This window comes from Leishmania mexicana, chromosome 34, assembly GCF_000234665.1.
Source record: "Leishmania mexicana MHOM/GT/2001/U1103 complete genome, chromosome 34".
Classification (NCBI taxonomy): Eukaryota; Euglenozoa; class Kinetoplastea; order Trypanosomatida; family Trypanosomatidae; genus Leishmania; species Leishmania mexicana.
This window is the reverse complement of record NC_018338.1, coordinates 1435191-1459022: the sequence shown is the minus strand read 5'-3', so window position 1 is coordinate 1459022 and position 23832 is coordinate 1435191. Positions and strand designations below refer to the sequence as shown.

Below are 23832 nucleotides of genomic sequence, written 5' to 3'. Positions count from 1 at the left end.
CGTCGCGGGGCCACTCCTTCGCGTTCTTGAACCCGTAGACGGATGCGTTAATGGCACGCATCTCCGGATCCGACTTGGTCTCCTCCAGGTAGCGGCGCCGCACCTCATCCGCCTCCGTCTTGGTGTAACGCACCACTATGTAGACCTCGTTCTTGTACCGGCAGTACGCGCGAATCGGATGCGACGCGGCGAGGTATGGGTCTCGGAAGAAGGACATGAAGGGGTTCGGCTTCAACGCCGTTCCGGCAATCTCCTTGCTTCGCTGCGTGCCGAGCAGCAGCACATCCATTACGAGCCCCCAGTACTGCGCCAGGAATGACGAAAACATGAAGCCACGGATAAGCCCCTTGTAGTGATGGTAGCTCATGTCCTTGAACTCCACCACGACGTCGTGCCGGCTCACAATGTAGTCTACGAGAGACTTATCCATGATCAGCTCTAGCATCGGACGGAAGAAGTTCCAGTCCACGTTGTCGTAGAAGGCGTCCTCCAGGTTGCTGTGCAACAGCACCACAGACTCGTCGTGCGACACGTCCCATATATCGGGGATGTTGTTGATGCCCTCGCACCACTTGTACACCAGCTGTGGCAGCGGCTCCACATCGGACGGCTTCACCCAATTTGGAAAGAGACGCTGCACATTCATCGCCTTGTACCAGAGGTACTGGTCGAGGAAGGAGTCAATCATCTTCTCCTGCGGCACGACAGTGTAGAGCGGGTACAGGTGTGAAAAGTTGTCCATGTACTCCACCTCGACGTTTTTGAAGCGGCGCTGGTGTGCAAGGGCGTCTACGATGCGGGACAGGGCCTCGTGGGGCGCGTTAAAGGACTCCTCGATGCGGGCCTGCTCCTCACGCTGGTTCGCCGTGAGGCGATTCGCGATGTTGTGCTGGTCACGCAGTCGATTGAGGGAAAGCTGCAGCAGCGACAGCTCTGCCGTCTTGGATGGATCTGGGAAAGAGATCTTCTTGAAGCCGCGGTCATTGAGCCAGTTCGCCATCATGCGATAAATCTCCGTCGCCTCAGCGGGCCCCATAATCGCAGCGGTGCCCTCCCCTGTCATGTATCGACGCTGGCGGCGCTGCTCATCCATGAGCTTCAGTCGCGTCAAGCGCCCTAGGTTTTTCATGAAGGCCTGCTTGTCCACAGTATCGCCCTCAGCAATGCGACGCCGCTGCAGCTGCGTCGTGCGGATGTATTCCTCAGAGCGAAGCTTCACGTACTTACCGACGAGGTCTGTCAGCGGCTTCGCGAGCCCAGGCACGCTCCACGGCAGGCCGGCGCGCCAGTGCCGGAACGCCTCGTTCATGTGCTGGTCCATCGTCACAATGACCGAAGCCTTCACGTTGTCCGGCAGCATCTCTCGCAGCTCACGGCGGAACGCCTCCTTGATGTTCACGTCCTTGTCCGGCTCGACCCGTTGACGTGTGATTTTCTTGCCCGCCATCTTCCCTTTCTGCAAACGGCCGTGCAGCACGCGGTCGGTCAGATTGCTCAGGTAGCGCTGCAGCAGCGGTGTCATGCCGCGCATGAAGAATACCCACACACGCCACGCCGGGCCCCAAAAACCATTGCCAGGCCCACTTGGCACACCACCAACGTTAAACTTGCTGTACAGCATGTGCTTAAGGTCACGACTCCTCTTGATCTGTCGCATAGCCCGCAGCTTGTAGCGGTACACCCCCGTCAGCACGCCGACGTGGGAGAAGAGGTACTGGGTAGCATCCGCCAACTGCAGCGCGTCCGTGGACCCTAACCGATACATCACATGCATGTCGATGAGCCGCTTCATGAAGCCTAGCAGCTCACGGATCATGTGAAACGCGGGGCCGAGCCGGCTCTTCTTGATCTCCTTCGTCGTCAGCGTGCGGGTCGGCTTCGCCTCGAAGTTGTAGTCGATGTGCACATACGGCAGGCACTTCATGTTGATGAGCTGAACAAGCATGTTGTGACCCTGCCGCATCACCTGCAACGCCGCTTCTAGCCACTCCATGCGCGTCTTGGAAAAGTACCGCATGCCTGCCATCTTCTCCAGCCGGCGCTTCTCCTGCATCGCGCTCATGTCCATCGTCCCCGCCCCTTCAGCTGCTGTGGCGGCCGCTGCGGCACTGCCCCGTTGGCGCACAGTGTGCTGCAGAGAGCGCTTCACGTGGTGCTTGAGAAGCTGGGTATAGCTGCGCAGAATCTTGTCTCGGTCGTCCGTCGTGAGCAGGTCCGGTGGGTCCTGGTACCACTTGTCGCACAGCGGCACATCGATGCGCCGCTTCATGCCTCCCTCAAATGAGTTGTAGGGCGCCGGAGCAAAGAGCAGCGACAGGCCCGTCTTCGTGTTGGGCTGCTCCAGCGGGAGCGATGACAAAAACGGCTCAAAGTCGTCCGGCAGCTCTAACGGCACGTCCGCGGTGTTCTCAACATTCTGGCCGCCCGCGCGATGCCAGGTAGAGGAGCACAACGCAGCCTGTGCGCGCGGCACGTCTGTGTAATTCTTCTCCACTGCTTTGATTGCGTTCAGGGAGGGGTGGAAAGTAAAGCACGGTAGCTCGGGGTCGTCGTTCTCGACGCGCACGGTGGCTGGGTAGTGATACGGCGCCAGTTCGACCCCGTTCACAACTGAGCCATACAGGAAAGGGAAGGCGATCTGCCGCTCCGTCAGCATCGTAAAGCGTGGCTTGCGCGGATTGTCGCGGTGGATGATGCGACGCAGGTCGTTGAACTCCGTCCAGTCGTCGTCCTCGTCCTGCTTCACGCGAATGGCAGGCGGGGCCTCGAACTTCGGGCCGCGTGGAATGGACAGGTGCATCGCTTTGGCAGCGTAGAAGGACTTGAGGTCCCACAGGTAAAAGTAGTTCCGGTCGTCAAGCGTCGGGAGAATGGGTGACGCGTTGCGGTACAGCACCTCCATCACATCAAGGGTGAAGTAGTACCCATTTGGCCGCCGAGGGCCGCGAATCTGGTTGGGAGCCACCAGGCGCGGAAAAGGATCATAAAACCAGCCCACGATGCCGGCGTTGTCCTCCTCATCGAGATCGTCGAGCACCGGCGGAGGCGGCACGCGGTCCATGAGGTAGTCGGCGAAGTCCAGCGGTGGCTCGTTTTCGTCTCCCTTGTGCACCGCGCGCCTGAAGCCGCCACCTTCTTGAAGCAGCTCTACCTTGTTGGCGCGCATCTTCGTCCACATCGAGCCCCACTGCGACACGTACAGCGGCTCCGCCACTGTGGGGGTGTCGTCCACGATGGTGAGCACGCCTCCGACGTGGTACACTACGGTCACGTAGCGCGCCTCCTCCCAGGGCATTGGCATGTTTTCCAGGAGCTTGAACAGAGCCAGTGGAATGTAGGGCAGCATACCCACGCACAGCTTGCGCTCCGACTTGAAGCGCTTTCCGCCGAGGTCACCGTTGTCCTTCACCACCTTGCGGATGAACTCTGGCGGCATCAAGTCTTTCTCCCACACTGCCGCCCGGTACGCCGCGCGGAACCCGTACCGTTCCGTGTTCATGCGCTGCCATGTAAGGATCTGCTGCTTCCTCGACTCCTTTTGCTCCTCCTCTTCCATCTCCGCGAGCAGCGCCGGGTCGACAACGACCAAGTCATCATCGTCCTCAAATCCAGGAGGGGTCGACGCGCTCATCCTTTCCGACGCCGTTCTGCGTTCCTCCTCTTGACAGCACAAGAGCGTTAAGTAAGCGTTGGACAGAGGTAGTAAGGGAGAGCAACTCACGATAGCAAAATGCACAGTGAGAGAGTGTGCCGCGTGCTGCCGGGTGGAGCTTGCCACATCAAACTTCGGCGCAGCTCCACGAAACGCACGCCTTACGATCTCGAAGAGAGTCACGACCACCCTTTCTTCGCGTGCCACACTTTTTTCTGTCTGCCCTCCCCTCTTCGCCGAAATCAGTGCTTCGTAGAGACCAACAACCGTAACACTTCCCCAGACAACTTTTCTTGTACCACGGAGCGGTCCGCCGTTCTTGCCTGATAACGCCCTTTTTTCTCTTTTACTGTTATTCTGTGTGAGTAGAGACCAATGCACGGCAAACAGTTAGGTTAGCAGCTAAGAGTCATCAAGTCATGAGCAATGGCACAGGAAGTGGGTGGCTCGAGGTCGCACGCGAGAGCAGAGAGGGCAGAGAGAGGGAGTGACGGAAAGAAGACAGGGAGAGTGGTTCGACCGATGAAGGGGGAAGGCACACAGACAGAGAGAGTTGTGAGAGCGATTGAACGAGCCAGATCGCGTTAGCGCGAGCCAGAAGCCGTCATCACGATTGTGCCTCAGCCGGGGCGGCGCACAAGTTTGAAAAGAGAAGGAAGGCAGTCCCCTTTCCTGTGCCGCTCTTTTTCCTTTTTTTCTCTGCTGATTCGACGACCTCCTCTTGATATGAACAAGCCACTCGATTCGTCTTCGTCTCGGGAATACTCTTCCGCAACAAGGTCAAGGAGGAGAGGAGTTGACACATCTTAAGAACGCAAAATGATCGCCTTCTGTTTCGAGCCCCTGTTATCGATGTTACGCTGCAGTGCCGGTGGTGAGACAACTCGAGCGATCCTTACGCCTTGGCGTCTGTTTTTTTTTCCGCAATCCCATATCAGCGATAGCTTCACTCATGTGCTCTGTGAATGTGTAACAGTGGGGTGGCTGTTCTTCTCGTTTGTACTTTCGTTGTATCCGTCCCCGCCGAGTGACGCATCGCGACACACAAGCATGCGCGTACATAGCTACGTAAAACGCGTGCGCTTTCCCCAGTGGGCGATCGAGGGAAAGCGCAGAAAACAAAAGTCTGTACCGCTGTGATCACCGCTCTCTTCCTCGGTGACGCCCCTCCCCACCTCACACGCTACCGGCAGCCTCGTCACCACCAAAACGGCGAAAGAAAAAAACGGTACCTCACCGAAGGCGCCCCCACAACGACAAAATTAAGAAAAAGTAGCGTGGAGCAACGGAACACGAAACGCACAGGCACACACATGATGTACACGGTGAGAGAAGGCCGTCGCATGCCGCCCTTCGTTTCCTCCGCCAATTACTTTCCCCTTCCCTGTCGTCATGTCGCCAAGTCGGAGCCTGCGTCCAGCCACGCGGAAAAGAGGTATAACCGAGCAGCAGCGAGCAATGAGAGAGGAAGCAGAGCAAAGTGTTTTTGTGGACACTCACGGACAAAAATCGCATGAATCACACTTAGACTTCTGGGATTGCCTTGAACACGTAGGAGCTCGGCTTGCTCTTCTCGATCTGCACAGCAGCGTTGATGACATCGGGCCACCGCACCTCACGTTGGGTGCGGCGCTGCATGAACCGTAACGGCTGAAATCCAGCAAAGTTGCCGCTACGGCTATAGTGACTCTCGTAAAACCACTTTACGGGGCGGGACTGAATGCGGCGCTGCTTGCGGTAGTCAGCGTCGGGTGTGTCCGGTACGTGCTCCTGGTACTGCTCCAGGGACGGCGTGTTCTCGACACCCCACTCCATGTGAGGGGCCCAAAAGCGGAAGTCCGCCCACTCCTCCTTCCAGTACCACGCCCGCATCTCGGACATTTTTGCCGACCGCAGCGAGCCGTCGGGTTGGCGGATGACAAAGCGACGCCGCTTTTCGTTTGTCGGATCCAGCTCCAGCTTCTTCAGCGGTTCGTGACCAACATTCACGCCGATCTCCGCAAACATCCAGTTATGCTCGGACTTGTTCGCGTGGTCACGGTGCGGTCCCGCCCACACGGGCATCTGGCTGTACTGCTGCACTGGCTCGCCGGTCCTGCCGATCATCTCAGGGAACATGCGCCGATACACGTCGTAGTTATCGCCCCAGTAATCCTCGTAGTCCTGCTCCGTCTGCAGGAAACGATACGGGTCGTCCATCTCCCACACATTCGCGTAGCTCGCCTCACGGCGGTTGACGAGGTCGCGAAAGAGGAACTTGTCACTGTAAAACGTGATCTTCTGCTCCGCAAACCGCAGCTTGCCGTAGAAGAGACCCTGTTTGCGGGCCCGCACATCGCGAATCCACTCAAGCGCAAAGAGGCGCTTCGGCAAGGACCAGTCTGGCTCTACGCAAGCGTCGTAGCATGCCTTGAAGTGGTGCCAGACGAGAATCTTCCGGACAAGCGTGAAGTCGAGACCGTACATCTTCGCCAACCGTTCCGGTGGCCAACGCTCCGGCGCCTTGCTCCACAGCGCAAATAGCTCCGGTCCTAGCTCATCACGCACTTTGTAGTCCTCATTGATCTCGTATCGAAGCCTTTTCGACATGTCGAAGAACTCAGGCGTACCCAGGGACGTCTGGAACCCGATGCGTCGCTCCAACTGCTCCTTGCTCTGCACGGAATTCTGGGTGAGCGCCTCGAGCCACATCAGGTCTACGTGGGTCATCACGGCAAGAAGAGGGCGAATTTTGCGGTCAAAGTGCTCTCTCAGCCGCTGCAGCCCCTCCTCATCCAGAGACTTGAACCACTCGTTTAAGAACTGGATGTAGTCGCTGAACGTGCACGGGTAGCCGGCATCACGGTCGCCAAACTCAAGGGTGCGCCAGCGCTCCTTCACGATTTGCTTCAGCAGCACCTCATCGTCCATGAGTCCCTCCTTCGACTTGTCCCATGTGGCGGGGTGCTTGCGCCCGCGGTAGATGGCAATCTTCTCGGCATTTGTTCGCCCAGGCAGCTTCATTAGCTCCACTGAAAGCACGTTTTGCAGGTACCACGCACCGAAAGGATTCGCCCACCAGGGAATATCATACCGACGGTCTTTGAGGGACTGCGGCATGTCCATGAACGGCTGCAGCGCCTCGTCCATGTCTTGCGACCGGGAGCGGTTAAGCCACAGATCCCACTGAGGCGCATCGAACGACTTCATCTGACTCAAGTCCTTCGTCCACACCTTCGGGTCACGCCACTCCACCGGTTTCGGGGGCTCCGTCAAGACATGGTGCTTCCACGACTTGCGCTCCCGGGGGCCGTGCTTGGTGAAAGGGTAGCGCCGCGCTAATACGCTACGCCGCAGCATTAGGACTAGCTTACAAGAATTCAACGGAGAGCCACCACGTTGGAGATAGAGGAGGTGATGAGACTGATGAAGTAGTAAACACTGCTAGCGTTCGATCAAGGCACCGGACTTTTTCTGCCCTCACTCGGCAAGCACTATGCTGTCCCTCCTCCCTCTCTTCCGGCTCCCCCTAAAGTAGTCGCGGAGAAAGGCGGCGGAGTGGAATGCTAAAGTGCCTGGTCGCTGCGCACGAACGTGAGTGCGCGCGTATTTGCGTCCTGCCACGCACAATATGTCAACGGCTACCTGATGGTCTCCCCCACCTCCTTTCTTTCCTTTTATGTGCACCGTCCTCCACGTTTCGTGCCCGTCACCTCGTAGAGGGCCCGCAAAGAAGCAGGAGCGGAGAGGGAGAGGGGCAAAGCAGGGAAGAGGCGTGGTGCACAGAAAAAGAAAGTGAACGGTGGGGACCCTACTGCTGCAGCGCACGCGTGCGAACAAATCCATATATGTGTCAAAGGAGTCGAGTGCATCAACCGCACACAGATGAAGGATGCGGAGGCGGCGAGGAAGCCAAGCAGAGAGAGAAACGGAGGGGAAGAGAACCGGAGAGTATGTAACGACTATGAGCTGCCCGCCGCATCACGCCTGGTGTGAGATTGCCAGAACGGCCACAGGAACGGCTGACCCAGGAAAAGGGGAGGAAGGAGGAACAGATCAACAAGCACTGAATCGTCAGGAGGACGCAGAAAGGCCGCACGATACTACTACTCCGTTTGTCGTTTACGTACACGAACATACGCATCCGCCTCGCTACGAGCAAAAAATAAAAGCGGCCATCATTTCCTCACCTCGCATTTCCTATTCTTCTTTTTTTTGAAACTGCGGGAGGCGCGTTTGGTCGCATACTTCAGCGACTCTTGTGCGATACGTTGATATCTAAGAGGCCAAGTTTTGGGGGGAGGGTCATGTCGCAGAAAAGGAAAAGGGGGGTAAAGAAAATCCGCCGCCGCCTCCTTTCTCGTGTTTCACACATGTTTGTATGTATACGTACATTGTCTTCTCTGTTGTTGTTACTATTACTCTGCGCATTGCAGCAGCCACAGTGTCAGTCCGACATTAACATCGGAGAGGCTAAGGAGGAGGAATAGAACGCCTATAATCAGCACAGGATAAAGTAGACGTTGCTGGTATGACAATGACGAGATCTCCAGGTAGCCCAGGAAAACACTGTACAGGTATGTGGTGGCTCCAATGGCGACAAGCGCGTTGCTCACCCATGACACGCTCATGACGGGTGTCAGAAAGTACGCGATCACCTCTGTCCACATGAAGAATGTGAAGTAGCCGTTGCAGTGCACGTCAAAGGCGTAGCGCCAGTCCAGGTCGGGGTGCAGGTAATCCACGGAAGAATCGACGCCGAGGGCTGAGGCGGCCTCAGCCAAAACGCCGCTCTGCGTCGATTTCGAAGATGGAGAGAGGTAGATCACCCCAACCGCACGCCATACACAAGCCATGCCTAATCCGCCCAGCACATACCATGTGATGGCAGCACACACGGTGCCCAAAAGCGACCTCCTCATACCCAGCAGCAGCCACTGCGCAACCGACACGACGACGACAAACACGAGTTGCAGCATGAGAAAAGCAGGATCATCACGGTAGTAGTGGCCCTTCGTCATCTTTCGGGCCCGGCTCATTTTACTCACCAGTGAGGGGTTGAGGCACAAGGAGTACATCTGAGACAGAGCCGAGTCTATCTCCATCTGATCCACCTGCACGGCGCGCCGCGCAAACGGGGGTAGGCGCGATGTCCATCGCGACATCACAAACGTGCACTGCGAGAGCATTGGAAGGCCTCTAGATACAAAAAAAAAGAAAACGCCAACGCGGCTCAAAGAGAAGAGAGCTATGCTCTCCAGCGCCTCCGTAACGCAACAGAGTGACTCACGTGAGAAGCAGATGTGAGAAGCAAACGCAGCAAAAGAAAAAGGGGAAAAAGAGACCCACACTTAAGCTGCAGACAAGCACCACTGTAGATCACGCTGAGCAAGGCGTCGCTGTGAATGGAAAAGACAACGAGTTCGCTACGCTTTATCTCAGCGTCTCATGATGGAAAAGGACCGGGCAGAGAAAGAGCCGCAGAAGCATGGAAATCGAAGAGCCTTCCTTCGCTCTCCAAAACAACAAAAAAAGAAAGCAACACCAGAAAGAGGGGCGAAGATAGGGAGACAAGAGGGAGAGGAGAACAGGAGACATTTTATCGTCACGCAGAGAGCATGATGCGCCCTCAAGAATCCCTACATAGCTGGATATGAGCACAGAAGTCTCAAAGAATGCTCACCATGAGGGAGACCGCAATGGCAGCCAAACGGTCAAAAAAAAAGTCGTGCGCAGTGTCAGACTGAGCAGAGGGCGCTGCCAAGCAACGCATCTTTGACGTGAAAACAGCAACTGCGTGCAATACAGAAGGCAGAGGCGTCCGGTAAGGTGTGCACAGGTGACTAAGTGAAGAACCACATGCGTACGAACGCGATGAGCAAAGCTATTTCTATTTTTTTTTCGAAGGTGGCAAGTATGCTTGTCTGCGTAGAGAACAAGGACAGAACAAAACAAAAAGAAAAACAGTTGACATGGAAAGAACATAATGTACATGCGCAATCATCTGTCTATCGCAGAGAGCGGCAACAGTGATACTTTTTTTTTCTCTCCAATTCTCGATAGGCCACAATCCTATCACACTGCGACGCTTTTCACCGTGTAGTGCAGTAAAGCAGTCTCGCGCTCCTGTTCCGCAGCTCGGCCGTCGCTATCTTACATCCAGTTCCCGCGCAAGCAAAGACACAGCACGGCGTAGACGCCACTACTCAATCCACGCAGTGTCGGAGCCGATCGTGGAATTGAACGTCTTCTTGAGAAAGGTGCTTGCGTGATAGTACTTGCCAGGATCCGGCGATCCTGAAAACGGTGCCGCGTCGGTGAACCGCACATCGCGGCCCCAGTTGGAGTTGCCGTAGCGGCGGCCAGTAGGAGCTGTGTCACCCAACTTACAGTAGCTGCCTGGGCCAGGAACTGCATGGGTGCAGTGAAGAGGCGGACGTTCAGACATGCCAAACGTGGTGTTCGCCATAGACGCGGGCTTGGGCCAGTCATACCGCACATCGTACGACCGCTCCTGCAGCGGAGGTGGCGCGCTCGATGGCTGGATCTTTCCTGGTATGAAAGAACGCACTCTTCGCTTGTTCGGGGCCCGGCAGTTGTAGGGGTCTCCAGAAAAGATGAGCGGCTCAGATTGCGGGTGCTGCGACCACACCGGGCTGAATCGGGGTACTGTTGATCCAAACGGCATGGGCTCGCCAAAATCCTGGTGCCGGCGTGGGCGTCGTGCGTCGTAGGTTCCAGGACCCGGCGTCGGCGCCGCCATCAAAGCTGGAAAACGTTGATACGCTGAAACGAAAGCGGCAGAGCCGCTTCCGGTGCGCGGGCGAAAACGACGCGGCGCAATCTCCCCTGTGTACGCACCGGGTCCCGGCGCATCGCCCTCCTTTCCGTGAACAAACCGGGAAGAAGATGAGCCAAAGGCCGAGAAATACTCGCTCGGAATTGTTCCGCCTCGCTCTGAGCCCATCCCTATCTCGTAAGTGCCGGGCCCAGGTGAATCGCCGAGATCATTGCCACCACAAAGAGATCTGCTGGTTTTCGTTACAAACACTGAGGACGGCTTCATTGCGGCAAGCGTTCGCGGCTGTAACCGTGGATCGTAGCTTCCCGGGCCTGGGCCCGCTGGTGGTCTCGTTGGCTTTCGGCTACTGTATTTCGCAAATTCGGCCGCTTTGGGAAACCTGCGGTCCGCAGCGGCGTAGTTTGGGTTGTAGCAACCAGGGCCGATGCTCCCGCCAAGCCCGCTGTCGAGTGCACTCTCATATGGTCCAGAAAACGTGTACGATTTTGGATTCTTGTGTGTGCTCCTATAATTCGTGACATCGTAGGAGCCAGGTCCAGGGGTGTCGTTGCAGTTTGCTGCGACAAAGCGAGAGGATTCCGACACAAAGGGCTGTGACCCCACCCCGAAAGTCTGGCTGCTCGGTGCCGCGAGAACGTTGTATGCACCAGGCCCAGGAAACTCGCGGTCGGCAGACAGGAGATTCTGTCGAAGACTGGTGCTGTTGAAAGGTGCACGACTAAAGTTGGCAACGGTCCGCTTATCTAGATCGTAAGACCCCGGTCCTACAGAGGGCCCTGTTGTCTCCCTCACCTGATTCTCCTTGGCTCGAAGCAAGGGGAGTTCCTCCATAACGGACAAGAGCACTGGAGCACTTGGAAACCTGACACAAAGCGATACCGACCCAGCAAAGATATTGTTTTCCTTTGTGGGGACTCCGCAAGGCAACGGTGGGGAGAGCAAGAAGCACCCGGTAAGGTAACTAGGAAAAGGGAAAAAAAGAGCGGCTGCCGCAGCTTATCCTTTGGGAAAAAGCGATGTGACAGATGGAATTTTTCATAACAGCTAGCCCTGATTTCGCTTTGTTCGCCAGGAAGAAACTCCACTGCAAACCAAAGCTTTATCGACGCTGTTGGTTGCGAAGCATGAGTAAAATATGCGAGAATGAAAAGGATAAAGAGGTGCAGGAAGGTGAAGATTAGCATTCAGAAACTCAACGAAATAGTCATCATTGCAAACGGATGTGCTCCCTGTCGTGTGAGGCGGACATAGCTTAGGGTAAGCGGCCCTAAACAGATAATCGCTGAATTGCAATAGGGGTTTACAAAACGGAGAAAACACTCACGAGAAGCGCAAAATATCACTTCAACGAGAATTTTCTGACCTGCGATGTCCTCCGAACTGCTACAGCTGTAGAGTCGCCGATCAGCACATGTTTTTTTCGACCACGCACTGATATCAAATTGTCTAGCTTTCTCCGGTGCAGCAAGTAAAGCTGCTGGCCTTCGCCTGGTGACTTTGCATATCCTTTTCTGCTTTCTTTTCCAGAGTTCCACTCTTTCTTTCGCCGAGAAAGAAGGAAAAACTGGTAGCTCCCAGTGCCACTCACGACTTTAATTGCTGAATGGTGTATTTGAGTAAATTACGGTACCTCACATTTGGAAGACACAAAAGTAGACACGTTTGCTGGCACCACAAAAAAGTCAGCTGCTTTTCTCAAAAGCAGAATACAGGCCTCCGTGTGATTTGCTTAGCGTCCTACACAAACGTCGGGATGACTGCAAAACGTCAAGCTAGGAAGCTTATGAAAATGGACAGAAAAAAGAGTCCGAGCAGCACAGCCCAAGTTCGGTAGGACGCAATCCAGCGCATCGACAGAGGACTGAAAGGACGAGAGGCGCAATCTGGACAAAAATAGACCCCGGTTCCGCGCTGCAGGCAAAACATGTGACTGTCTTCCAAAACCACTTGACCACACACAATGCACTGTTGCGCTGCACCGCTTGTCCCACTGCATGTGACAAGCCGCTCTCCGTTCGCCCGAGAAGGAAGCCCTCTGCAACAGCTGCCATAGACTTTCTCGCAAATACTGCACTCCCAAATGGCTGGCTCACACGCGTGGTGCGTGCAGGCGTAATTCTTCGAGTAGGTAAGCCATAAGTTGTGTCCATTATCGCACTTAGGGATTACGCTTGAGTAGTATTCTTCCAAACTCTTTGCGATGAGAGCATCCAAGAACTTGGAGAAGCCTAACAGCGCCGGTATTTCGTTGCGCAGGTTCGCTTTCAACGCTGCGTCACGATTTCCAGGCACGCATCCGTTTCGAATCGGCAGACGCAAACCTTTTGCAAACACTTTTTGATTTCCTTTGCCACCTCTAAAAAAATGCAGCTTCTCACTCTCTGTGAGCGGCCGAACAACTGTCATGGTGGGTACCGAAGCATGTTTGGAATTCTTAGCCGTGGCCTTCTCTGAGGCTCGCCACGTATCCAAAAATTGTGTGATTTTCGGAAAGACGCACTCCATCAAAGTGAGTGTCTCTTTCAGCTCGCTCTGCATCACCTCCATCGTGTCGTCGCTGATTAATCGTTCCAGGGAAACATATGCTCGAGCAGCAAGGCTGCAAGTCGTGTTCCCGTGGAGATTCGGCAGCTGAATACCACCATCACTGCCTATCCAATCCAGAACAAAATGACGGGCTAGCATCTCAGCAACTGTATGCAATGACGGCTGCGATGCGTTGATTTCTGCAAGAAGGGTTACCACGGGGTCCTGACTCAACAATAGAAAACACTTTTTCAGGACCTTTGCCCCAGCTTCCGTCATTGAATAAACAAAAGAACTTTTCACGATCATGTTCAACACATCAACTGCGAGAAAGCCAAAGGACTCAAAATGCTGTGCTACGTACTGCGACGGGGCCATCTTCTGCTGCTTCTCAAAAGGGTTCATAAGCACCGCCCAGAGCTCAAGGCAATACGTAAAGTGAGAATTTTTGCAGTATGGCTCTAGTTCCAATGATAGAAGGCACTCACGTAGAACCGTCAGGCAATTCTTGTAAAGCGTTTTGCGAATGTTCTCAATATCCGCCTGTGCTTTGGATGAAGAGCTTACTGAGTAATCCTGTGAAGTGATTGCTGCGCAGTCCATGAATGGAGAGCTGCTGCTCTCTTCTGACATTGCGTAGACCATGCCAGTATAGAGCGGCACTACGAAAAGAATCTGTGCAAGAGTCTCTGGATTTTTGCATGAAACCCTATCGTTTTCGCTAATTGGTTGCAGCAGCTCCCTGTGTGCCAGTAACTCCGGTGCCAAAATCAAAACTGAAGCAGTAGCATCATTGGTGGTCCAGTTTATATCTGCAATGCTTCTTTTGCTGCTAAGGTGACGGGAAAGAGTTGCCGAAACGTATATCTGAATGTATGATTGCAATAGCTGCGCGTAGAAGGGCATGTCAACAGGGATCGTCTTGTAGAATGCAGAATACAATCCATCTTTCGCCCGCCACATCCAGGCAACGATATTTTCTTGTTTTCGCCACGCAAGAAAGTCGGCGCTGTGTCGCTGAACCCTTTTCATGCCGAACAGTAGAAGACGGAACAAAAAATAGCCCATCGGCAGGCATGGCAGTGACGTCATTACTTGCTGCTGACTGGGCTCTTTTCGTGTGACTACCGGCGGATCCCAAAATGGTACAAGCAAGATGGGATGGCAGCGAGAGCGAGGCAGTGCGTACAGATTCGAATCTGCGGGCTCGCCCATTAGTTTGAAAAACTGTGGGTGCAAGGCTGCAAGAGGCAGGTCAAGCAAGTAAAATGAGGAGGACCGCGCAGCGGTTGAGTTTTTCCACCCCTTCTTCAGGTGGGCCCCGAATGTAGCCGAAGGGATCGAAAGCGCCTCCAACGTGGATATGAAAGTGGAGCTCGGATGAATCAAGCTCAGAAGCGTCACCGCTAAGCTCTTAGTCGGCTCAAGATTCGCGTGATCCATCCAGCACATCTCCTCATCCTCCGCGAGGTACTTTTCGCAATAGGAGCCAAAAAGCAGATCACAGAACGTTACAAAGCCATTGCCTCCAAAGAATCTTCCAAAGAATGCCTTTGTTTCAGTACTGAGTGGTTGCAACGGGTAATTTACCCTGTCAAAATACTCCACAAAGTTCCTGATTTGCTCTTCAGCAGCAACATCTCTAAAATCCATCATCTTCGCATAATTCAAAACTGCACCGTTTCATCAGTGACTGTTTTTTTTTCTTTGTGCACTTCACACAAGATTAGTGGGCAAGAGGAAAAAGGGGAAACAGAAGGTGAAAACGAGAAAGTGGCGGATAATTGTTGGAGCTGCTCCGGCGGCTTGAGAGCACAAGACGAGCATCATTATTGCATACCATGCGACGAGCAGGATGACAAAGAACACATTGCACTGTCTGGGGTCAGTACCCACTCTGTGGAAAAGCCAGGGAACCTCTATCGTTGCCCATACAGAACCACCTCTAGTGGTGAAAGAGGGAGATGCCTACGACCTAGGGAAGGCCAGGGCAATTTGCCGTCACTGATGTCTGCGGTGGTGTCCTGGATGGCATTGCATTGAAACGGCATGCGACAGTGAATCTGTCTGCAGCATCCATATGATTAGGTAGAGTCTTAGTGAAACCGGAGCTTTTCTCACCCGGCCCTCACACTGCCTGCTGGTGTGGGGGAGCCTGGGCCATGTCGAGCGATGCACCAAGTGATAACTGGCATGATGGGAGCGGCTGTGAGGTGACCTGGGATGCAGGGGCGGATAGAGTGTGAAGCAGGCGCCGTGCTCATATGACTGAGTTGGCGCATTGCCGTACCGCGTGTCTACAGCTGCTTCCCATGACGCAATTGAGCAGTGACAGGCCGGGAGTAGAATGAAGCTGAACTAATGTTGTATGACAGAATGAACACGTTGAGAAAAAAATGTTTCTCTGTTTTTCTCTGGCCAGCTTCCTTGTAGAACAGTTTCTGAGTTTTGCGGTGTTTTATCGAAGTGATTTAGCACGTAAGAGACAGCCTACTTGCACGGATTTAGTGCAACCAGTAGTTGTAACCTTTGTGTGCAGCGCTGTCCACCACGCTTCATGTGGAATAATCCACTCCTTGGCTCACAAACCTGGTGTTGCAGTTGGTGCTGCGTGCAATGATTGCGCCCAATGTTGCGGAACCGGAAACGACAGCTCGGAAGGGTGGGGGGGGGGAGATGAGTCCACTAGCTGTTCTTCCCCCCCCCGCGAGCTGCTGCCGCCATGAAACTGTACATGGTGTTTTCCACTTGAATTTATTTGAAGAAAAGGGTCGAATATGCTATATACTGTAAGCATGAGCAAGTGTCGGAGAATCGTGCATCAAGCACCAATTTTCTTTTCATATCTTCATGCACTTTTTATTTTCGTGCGCCAGGATCTCATGCAAGGCGAAGGAGAATAATGCAACAGAGGTGTCGGCTTGTATCTTTTTCCCTTTAAAACATCTTCACTACTACAGCCTCCGTTGTTTTCTACCCGAAAAACGACTCTGAAAGAATTCAGTTCGTTCAGCCAACATCGCCATCGCCTGGAGCGAACGTAGTGCAATTTAATGTGGTCAGCTTCCTCCCTCGTCTGCTGTGTATACCGCAGTTTTTCTTCATAAAGGCAGTCAAGGTATTTGTTTCCTGACCTTCCGCCACCGCCTTTATATGTTGGGCCCTGCGTCTACTAAGCACAGCTTCTTTATCCCTACGTACTCTTTTCCAAGCAGCGCTTCTGTTTTTCGAAAAAAGCGAAATAACAAAAAAAAGTTCTCATACTGGCGGGTGACTTTGTGGAGGACTACGAGGACATGGTTCCTTTTTAAGCCCTCGAGTCGCTGGAAGTAATTGTCGATGTAGTCTGCCCTGGAGAAAAGAAGGGTGACGCTATCACGATCGCCATTCACGACTTCACGGGCTACCTGACATATGTGGAGATGCGTGGCCATAGCTTCACCATTACGAAGACATTTGATGAAGAGGATGTAACAGAGTACCAAGGCCTGTACATTACCGGTGGACGCACGCCAGAGTACATTCGTCTAAACCAGAAAGTGTTGGAGCTCACTCGCCACTTTTGTGACAATAACCTTCCGATTGCTGCCATTTGTCACGGAATCCAGGTTCTGTTCGCCGCAGGCGTGACTGAGTCGCGCACCTTGACGTGTTACCTTGCAGTCTTGCCGGACATGATAATCGCTGGAGGCAAGTACAAAGAGGTTCTTCCCACCGAGATGGTCAAAGACGGAAATCTGATCATGTCTCCGGCGCGGCCGGATCATCAGGGACTTGTTCGTGGCTTTTACGAAATGCTGGGGATCATGATCAGCATGTGAAACACATACATGTGAAAACGGGAGAATGCCGGTTTCTATGAATGCTTTTGAAAAAAGCGTGGAGCAAGTGTAGGAGTCCTTACACGCTTGTATTTTCTCTTTTCCTTGCTGCCTAACGATAGCCTTCACTGTTGTTCTCCAGTCGCTCTCTACTTCGCAAGAATCCTGCACTTTCCGCATCCACATGCATAGAGCGAAAGTCAAGAAGAGCAGGTACCTGAGGGCGTTCTGATGTTTTCGTTCAAAAATAGCTCGTTGCCAAGTGATTGAAAAAAAATCTTTCCGTACGTAGTCCCGCCACAGGTACCATTACGTAAAACAACAGTGGTCGACTCTGGGCTCGATGGTTAGGATCAGCTCTAACGCTCGACATGTCTCCTCACTTCGATTTCACACTGCTTCCTTTTCCACTTTTTTTTGCAAATTCGGTGTTCTTTTGCCACAACTCACACAATCGGCTCCTCGGCTTCCCTCGCTCATTAAAGGTCAACTACTCAGTTGAGACATTACCATTTGGTTTGTGTGGATTTCCACGAAACTAGGGAAGAGCCATGTCCTTTAGAAGGAGACTGGCTTTTCAGCCTGATATCCTAGAATGGCTCATGCAGCAGAAGAACCTCGTGCGCGCTATGCAAAAGGAGCGCTACAAGATGGAAAAGGGGTTTGTTGCGTACACGAAAGATTTAATTGATTTTTTTCGCTCCATAAGAACCTCGAAAGATGAGAAAGGAACTCAGACCTCTGAGCAGGCAAAGCAGGAGAACGCCTCCCGCGCATTAGAGCAGTTTTACGAATCAGAGGAGCTGATAAAGCGGATGAAATGGAAACGCGTCACGTGGGATGAAGAGGCCGATTACACGAGCTTTTCCAAGCGGATCTTGGATAATGACTCCATGTTCAAGCGCACCACAGCATTTTCTTTCTTGTCTATTCATGTCGTGAAGGACCCTTGCAATACCGATCTCGTGAGCATTCCGGTCGCAGAAAAAACGATTTCGACTGGCACTCTGACGAACTGGCTTCTGCAAGAACGGGAGCCGAAAGCCGTGGACTTGTACCCTGTTCGCGAAGCATCGGAGCGCCGTAGTGCTTTTCACGTGGACTGGACCTCGGGTGCTGTCAAGATTTTAGATACGGCTTCAGCGCAAGAGATTTTGACATTTTTGTTGACTGTAGCACCTCGTCTGCAAGCCGTACAACTGATGATGGAGGCCCAGCAAACTCGGCAGACGGCCGACATTGAAAAGGTCCGCGTTCGCGTGGGGGCCACGCTGAAATTCAACTCATATGAGACGAGTTTTTGGGATGACCCGAAGCGGAAAACTAGCCCTGACTTCGTCAACCCTGACGAATTGGAGCAGTTCCTCTCAGGCATGCTTAAGTCCGCGTTTCTGTACCGCTGGTTTTTGAAGGGGCAGGAAGTTAGAGTGATACCTCCAGGTCGCCCTTACTACCTGGACATGGAAAAGAAGGAGATCCAGATTCCCGCCAATTTTGCCGAGTACAACTGGCTGAAGGCCCACTCGCATTTTGAGGGAATTGAAAAGATTGCTGACAGTTTTCGTAGGTTTTGGTGGTTTTGGTTTTGTTTCGGTATGATCCTTGTTGGAGATGTGGAGTTGGCGTAGAGGATCCGTCGCTTAACCCCGCCTCTTCTTTTTTGTCTGTTTCCCTGGTGGCAGTGCAAGCGAACATGATGTCTCTTCTGATTTAATGGTAATGAAAAACTCGTCGTTACAGTCACAACAAAACGCAGAGCAAAAACAATAGTGCCGAGGGACACAGAGCCAAAAGAGAACGTCCTCGCTCAGGTATGTAGGCTTGATTGCTCAAGTGGGACGAAAAGGGTGAACGTGAGAATTACCGCCTCTCTTGTTCTTCATCCCCGAAGGTGCTGCTCAACTACAGCCTCTCCTGGATGTTGTTCTTCGGTGCGCGGCCATATTATATGCTTTGGCATGCCGGTGCACAGCTCCCACTCTCTTTCACGGAAAGTGATCACAGCTTCTTATTCCTTCCCCCTCGCTGACATTGGTACACTACTTGAAATGCAAGTGGCCACAGTGCGTTTCTCCACTTGCGTTTCGCTTTTATAAGACGTTTTCCTTTTAGGACTTCTCTCGCAACTCCTCTTTGGCAATGTCGCGTTCAACGTTGATGAAAGAGGCGTTTGAGCTGCTGCAACGTGATGGCAAGATTCCAAAGGCTTCAGTTCCAACAGCGCTGAGGGCAGCAGGGCTCAATCCAAGTGAGGAGAAGATCAAGGAAATAATGGTGACAGCGACTGATGTGGACATGGCAGGCTACGAGGCTCTTGTGGAAAAACACGACGACAAGATGGACACGGCAGAGGCAGTGAAAGAGGCGTTTCGTGTCTTTGACAAAGACTTGGACGGGACGGTCTCGGTGGCCGAGTTTCGACATATCATGACCACTATGGGAGAGAAGTACCACGAGGAGGAGTTTCGCGACCTAATTCAAGGATTTGAGGATAACGGTGTTATCCACTACGAAAAGTTTGTAGATAAGATGCTTGCCCCGTTTACGGAGCACGGGAGTGCAGAGGATGCTCACTAATGAACACTTCATCTTTATCGCAGGATGCACCATACAAATACGTTTCCTCTCAGCTCCATTTCTGTCTATGTCCACTAGTGGTTCCATCAACCCCTGAAAAACTGAAAAAGAAAAAAAGATTACATGAGTGCTAGGGGCAGGCTCGGTGTGGATGCTCTTTGAGAACAAGGAAGCATATATGCGACTGCACAGCGCGTTCATGTGCGAGTATGTCTTTCCGCTCAGCTCGAAGTCTACGTTCGCGAGCCGGCAAAACCCTTTCGACGGACTGCCTGCCGCAGACATGAGCCTATTCTCCGGTAATTTACTTACCTTTACTTCGATTCCCTGGTCTTCGTTTTTTCTTTCTACTTTTCGTTCTTCAGCTCTTGTGCTCAAGCCCCAATGTGTCTGCACAGTGGTCTCAGTTCGTCTCTAGTCCTTTGCATTTCTTCTTTTTTGGTTGTATACCTTCGCTGATACACGCAACGCTTTTACTGAAGCTTGCGCTTTCTGGTGGAGAATGGTCAAGATCAAGACGATCAGCCGCTCCGAGTTGGAGTGGACAAAAGATCGTGCGACGGAGGTGCCCAAGGTCAATCGAAATTATGATCCGAAGTTTAATCCCATGGCAAAACAGGTAGAGTTCACACGCGCGGTGGTTGCTGCCAAAATGGACCGTATGTTTGCCAAGCCTTTTGTCGCTGCGCTGCCAGGCCATCAAGATACGATTCAGTCGATTGCTACTGATATTACAAGTCTGTCCACTGTAGCCACGGGCTCTGTTGACGGTGGGCTGATAGTATGGGATGCGATGACGCGGAAGAAGCGTGCGGTCATCAACGCGCATCGACACTCTGTGGACGGTGTGGCCATCTCGCCAGATGGCGTCGCTTGCTTTAGCGCTTCGCGTGACAAAACAGTGAAGATGTGGGATTTGGACTTCGACCCTGACGAAGAGCGTATTGAACCAGTGGCAGAGTTTCTCGGTGAGTTTCCATTCTCCTCCATCGATCACCATTTCCACAAGTCGTGGTTCGCCACATCGTCGGATGTGGTGAACATCTGGGATGTCAATCGCACGCAGCCCCTCCAGCGGTTTTCTTGGGGGGACGACACGGTGTCTTCCTGCCGATTCAACAAGGTTGAGACCAATCTAGTCGCATGCTGCATGGCAGATCGCGGTGTCTTCCTTTACGACGTTCGCAGTCAGTCTGCCCACAGCAAGATCGTGATGGAGATGTGTTCAACATCACTGTCGTGGAACCCGATGGACCCGAACGTGTTCGTGACGGGAAGCGACGACCGCAACTGCTACTTATTCGACATACGGGTGCCTGGACGTCCGCGCAACGTCTTCCAGGGTCACATCCGTCCTGTCACTTGTGTCGACTTTAGTCCCACTGGCACCATGTTTGCCGCTGGATCCCAAGACGCCTCGTTGCGCATTTGGGACCTGCACCAGACATCCAAGTCCGACTCGATTGAGATGTTCCACACGAAGCGGATGGCCGGCGTGTACGCGGTGAAGTGGTCTCCCGACAACAGCTACATTTACAGCGGGAGCGAAGATGCGGTGCTGCGAGTGTGGAAGTCCGACGCCAGCAAGCCCATTCGTCCACTACGCGGCCCAGAGAAGCACAAGTTCAACTATATGCGCTCTTTGAAGAATAAGTACTCCAACTTCGTCGAGGTGAAGCGAATTAGCAACCAGCGCAATGCACCCAAGGCAATTCTGCGCACTTCACGCCGTATCAAGAAGGCCGAGAAGCGCGAGGCAGTGAAAGAAATGTCGCGCATTCACGGCGACAACTTGAAGCCGCTGGCGAAGCGCAAGACCTACGGCTACGTGGAGTAGGCAATCCGTGGAGTCTGACACTGGCACACATTACGCTCCCTTACGTGATCACATTTTGGATCGTTTTGACAGTTCGCGGCCTGTCACCTTGCTCACTGTCTGCGGGTTCAACAGCTTACTCTTGTGATCGTGTGCATGCATAGGGGACGGAGTTTATTCGCTAAACAACAAAAAGAATGATTCTCTGGGGGTGGGGGTCTCCTAATGCAGCATTGCTTTCACGGTTTGAGCTATTCTCCCTTTACTCCTAACCTTGCTGTTTTTCGTTTAAGTGTAGGAAGTGTCCATCCACTTTCTTTGTCTTGTCATTTAGTGGCCCACGTCTTCCTATTCAACACACCAGAATCTTTTTCTTTCCTGACCTGTCTTCCTCGCTTGCTGGTGCACCCTGCAAACCTCTGCGGTTGAACTGTCCAGCGCCCAGGAAGTGGAAGTCGTGCATGTGTGTGTGTGTGCCGCGGCAACGCTGGAAACAGATGAGCACAGGAAAAGGTGTCGGCGGTGCCGGCGTTTTGCTTAGTCTGCCCCACAGGAGAAGTGTTTCTCCTCCCACTCGCCGGCTCATTTTGCGCCATCCTCGTGCACTGCGTCTTGTGTTCTCCGACGCAGCTTCTCTCTTTACCAACCATGTTCTCGTTTCCTATTCCTTCTTGTAACCACCCTCAAGAAAGTCTAAGTTGTTTCCGTCACTTCCAGGCGCGTGAGGACGTGCACACGACATCGTTGAGCAGCTTCAACACCTCACACTGTTTCCTGCACCTTCGGTACGAGACGCCGTACAGCCTTCACACACCCACACACAGCACACACACAACACGCCCACACGAAGAAAAATGGTGGGTGAACAAAGGGACACGTTTGTGGTGGAGTACTTCGATCCACAAGCGAGCCTCTCTCGAACATACCAGTTTTGCTACTTTACGGACGACAAAACGATAGAGATGTACAACCTCAAGACGAAGCGCTTGTTTTTGAAGCGCTGCGCGTATCCGTCACTGAGCCCGAACGAGCTTTACGTGGGGGCGACGATTAACGTCTTTTCCCGTCCCCTTCGCATTGTCGACTATGGCGACGACGCAACGCGCAAGCGGCTTACCGCGAACTCGGGTGAGTGCATGATTACTGTTGACATGCAGCACCATAGCGCGGCAGCGGGCTCCGTGATTGAGGGCCTGACAACGCAAGGCCTGCGGATTACGTTCATCCGCTTAGTAGAGCTTTCGCAGAGCCTCGCTACCCGAGTTGCATCAAAGGCGCAGCGGTGCCTAGTTGTGCTTGCGAGCGGCGCCGGAGCCCGTGAAAAGGTGGCCTCGGTGGCGGCCTCCTTTTCCACTGCCGTGACGCAGATTTCGAGCGAGAGTGCTGTGCAGGAGCTGAAGGAGGCAGTCATGGGGCCAGGCGAGTCCCCAGCGGCGCTGAAGAACTGCGCCGTGTGCGTCATCAAGCCACACGCGATCACTAGCGGCTATCAAGGTCCCATTCTTCATCGCTTGGTTGAGGAGGGGTTTTACATTAGTGCCCTTGGTTCTTACCAGCTGACAGTGGCAGATGCTGAGGACTTTTTAGAGGTTTACAACGGAGTTCTTCCGGAGTACAAGAAGCTGGTGGAGCAGATGTCGTCCGGCCCGTGCTGGGCCATTGAGGTTTGCGCCGAGAACGCCGTGCCGGCGCTGCGGGCGGTGTGTGGCCCGCATGACCCAGAAGTGTGCCACGTTCTTTTCCCTCACACGCTCCGCTCCATGTACGGCGTGGACCGCATCCGGAACGCTGTCCATTGTACCGACCTGGAAGAGGATGGGCCCCTTGAATCAGAGTTCTTCTTTTCTTTGCTGCAGAACAAGCAGTGATCTTGCTTATCGCAAGATGACCGGAGAAGGCGGACGAACTGTGTGTCGGGACACCAAAGGCACGAGAGGGACCGACGCACTGGAATACTCATCATGCCTTGTCTCTGTTTCTCACCCTCTTTCTGCTCGCCTCGCGATGCACGTGCTCCGGCGACAGCCAGGACGTGCCCAGCACACGACATTCCTGTTTCGTTTTTTCCTCCCTCGGTGCTCTTGGATGTAAATAGCCTGACGTGCGAAGGGCAAGCTGATTGCAGGCTACTGTAGACGACGGAGGGCTACTCCTTTCGAACCGCTACTTCACATGCTTTGCAAGAGCCGGCACATTTTCTCCTGTGTGTGCGTGTTGATTCCTTCCTCTCCCTTGCCACGCAAGAACAAAGGTGTCTTTTCGCCAAGTAATAATGAAACAATCAAAGATGTAACGTCTGCAGCGTTGCTACATAGGTGTGTAAGGGGTGCGGCCCCCGTCCGCCTCCAGGGTAGTGAGCAACGGATGCATTCCCCGGAGCCACTGCACGAAAATCTTACAAGCACACATAGGCACACACACATGCAGGGATGGGTGATGGGGGAGAGAGAGGGGGGGAGGTACTGGGCATATGCCTGACTAGCTTGCCCTAGCAGATTTGCTGTCTTCCCCTTCCTGATTCTTTTCCTCGCCCATGTGCACGTTTGCACTCCTCTCTGTGTACGCGTGAAACCCGCTCTGCCTCTGCTTGCCCATGCTCTACAGCCTCTTCTCCCTCTCCTCTCTTTTTGTGCCGTGCGCTTCTTTTGGCGTGTGGGGT

At 53.4% G+C, this 23832-nt stretch overlaps 9 protein-coding genes and 1 pseudogene across 9 annotated transcripts in view, besides 1 other annotated feature; 5 read left to right on the top strand and 5 right to left on the bottom strand.

Moving 5' to 3' along the window:
• LMXM_34_3950 (U5 snRNA-associated splicing factor) overlaps positions 1-3631 on the bottom strand; it is a gene marked incomplete at both ends in the record, with an annotated part of 7284 nt that extends 3653 nt beyond the window's left edge. The window contains one exon of the mRNA XM_003879341.1: positions 1-3631. This exon is cut by the window's left edge and continues 3653 nt beyond it. Coding sequence (XP_003879390.1) covers positions 1-3631 — 3631 coding nt within the window.
• A 1545-nt stretch (positions 3632-5176) lies between these two features.
• On the bottom strand, positions 5177-6991 carry LMXM_34_3940 (conserved hypothetical protein; the record flags this gene model as incomplete). Its single annotated transcript, XM_003879340.1, has 1 exon — positions 5177-6991. The coding sequence occupies one exon, from the start codon at positions 6989-6991 to the stop codon at positions 5177-5179; it is 1815 nt and encodes a 604-aa protein (XP_003879389.1).
• A 1058-nt stretch (positions 6992-8049) lies between these two features.
• On the bottom strand, positions 8050-8820 carry LMXM_34_3930 (conserved hypothetical protein; the record flags this gene model as incomplete). Its single annotated transcript, XM_003879339.1, has 1 exon — positions 8050-8820. One exon carries the CDS (start codon positions 8818-8820, stop codon positions 8050-8052), a length of 771 nt encoding a protein of 256 aa, XP_003879388.1.
• A 1013-nt stretch (positions 8821-9833) lies between these two features.
• Positions 9834-11264, bottom strand: LMXM_34_3925 (conserved hypothetical protein; the record flags this gene model as incomplete). The annotated part of the gene is made up of 1 exon (XM_003879338.1): positions 9834-11264. The coding sequence occupies one exon, from the start codon at positions 11262-11264 to the stop codon at positions 9834-9836; it is 1431 nt and encodes a 476-aa protein (XP_003879387.1).
• Positions 11265-12200: 936 nt separating this feature from the next.
• On the bottom strand, positions 12201-14615 carry LMXM_34_3920 (conserved hypothetical protein; the record flags this gene model as incomplete). The annotated part of the gene is made up of 1 exon (XM_003879337.1): positions 12201-14615. The coding sequence occupies one exon, from the start codon at positions 14613-14615 to the stop codon at positions 12201-12203; it is 2415 nt and encodes an 804-aa protein (XP_003879386.1).
• A 1546-nt stretch (positions 14616-16161) lies between these two features.
• LMXM_34_3910 lies at positions 16162-16795 on the top strand (annotated as a pseudogene).
• Positions 16162-16795: a sequence feature.
• Positions 16796-17382: 587 nt separating this feature from the next.
• LMXM_34_3900 (conserved hypothetical protein) lies at positions 17383-18408 on the top strand (the record flags this gene model as incomplete). The annotated part of the gene is made up of 1 exon (XM_003879336.1): positions 17383-18408. The coding sequence occupies one exon, from the start codon at positions 17383-17385 to the stop codon at positions 18406-18408; it is 1026 nt and encodes a 341-aa protein (XP_003879385.1).
• Positions 18409-18937: 529 nt separating this feature from the next.
• On the top strand, positions 18938-19357 carry LMXM_34_3890 (EF hand containing protein; the record flags this gene model as incomplete). The annotated part of the gene is made up of 1 exon (XM_003879335.1): positions 18938-19357. One exon carries the CDS (start codon positions 18938-18940, stop codon positions 19355-19357), a length of 420 nt encoding a protein of 139 aa, XP_003879384.1.
• Positions 19358-19859: 502 nt separating this feature from the next.
• Positions 19860-21194, top strand: LMXM_34_3880 (conserved hypothetical protein; the record flags this gene model as incomplete). The annotated part of the gene is made up of 1 exon (XM_003879334.1): positions 19860-21194. The coding sequence occupies one exon, from the start codon at positions 19860-19862 to the stop codon at positions 21192-21194; it is 1335 nt and encodes a 444-aa protein (XP_003879383.1).
• Positions 21195-22027: 833 nt separating this feature from the next.
• Positions 22028-23041, top strand: LMXM_34_3870 (putative nucleoside diphosphate kinase; the record flags this gene model as incomplete). The annotated part of the gene is made up of 1 exon (XM_003879333.1): positions 22028-23041. One exon carries the CDS (start codon positions 22028-22030, stop codon positions 23039-23041), a length of 1014 nt encoding a protein of 337 aa, XP_003879382.1.
• Between the last annotated feature and the right edge of the window lie 791 nt (positions 23042-23832).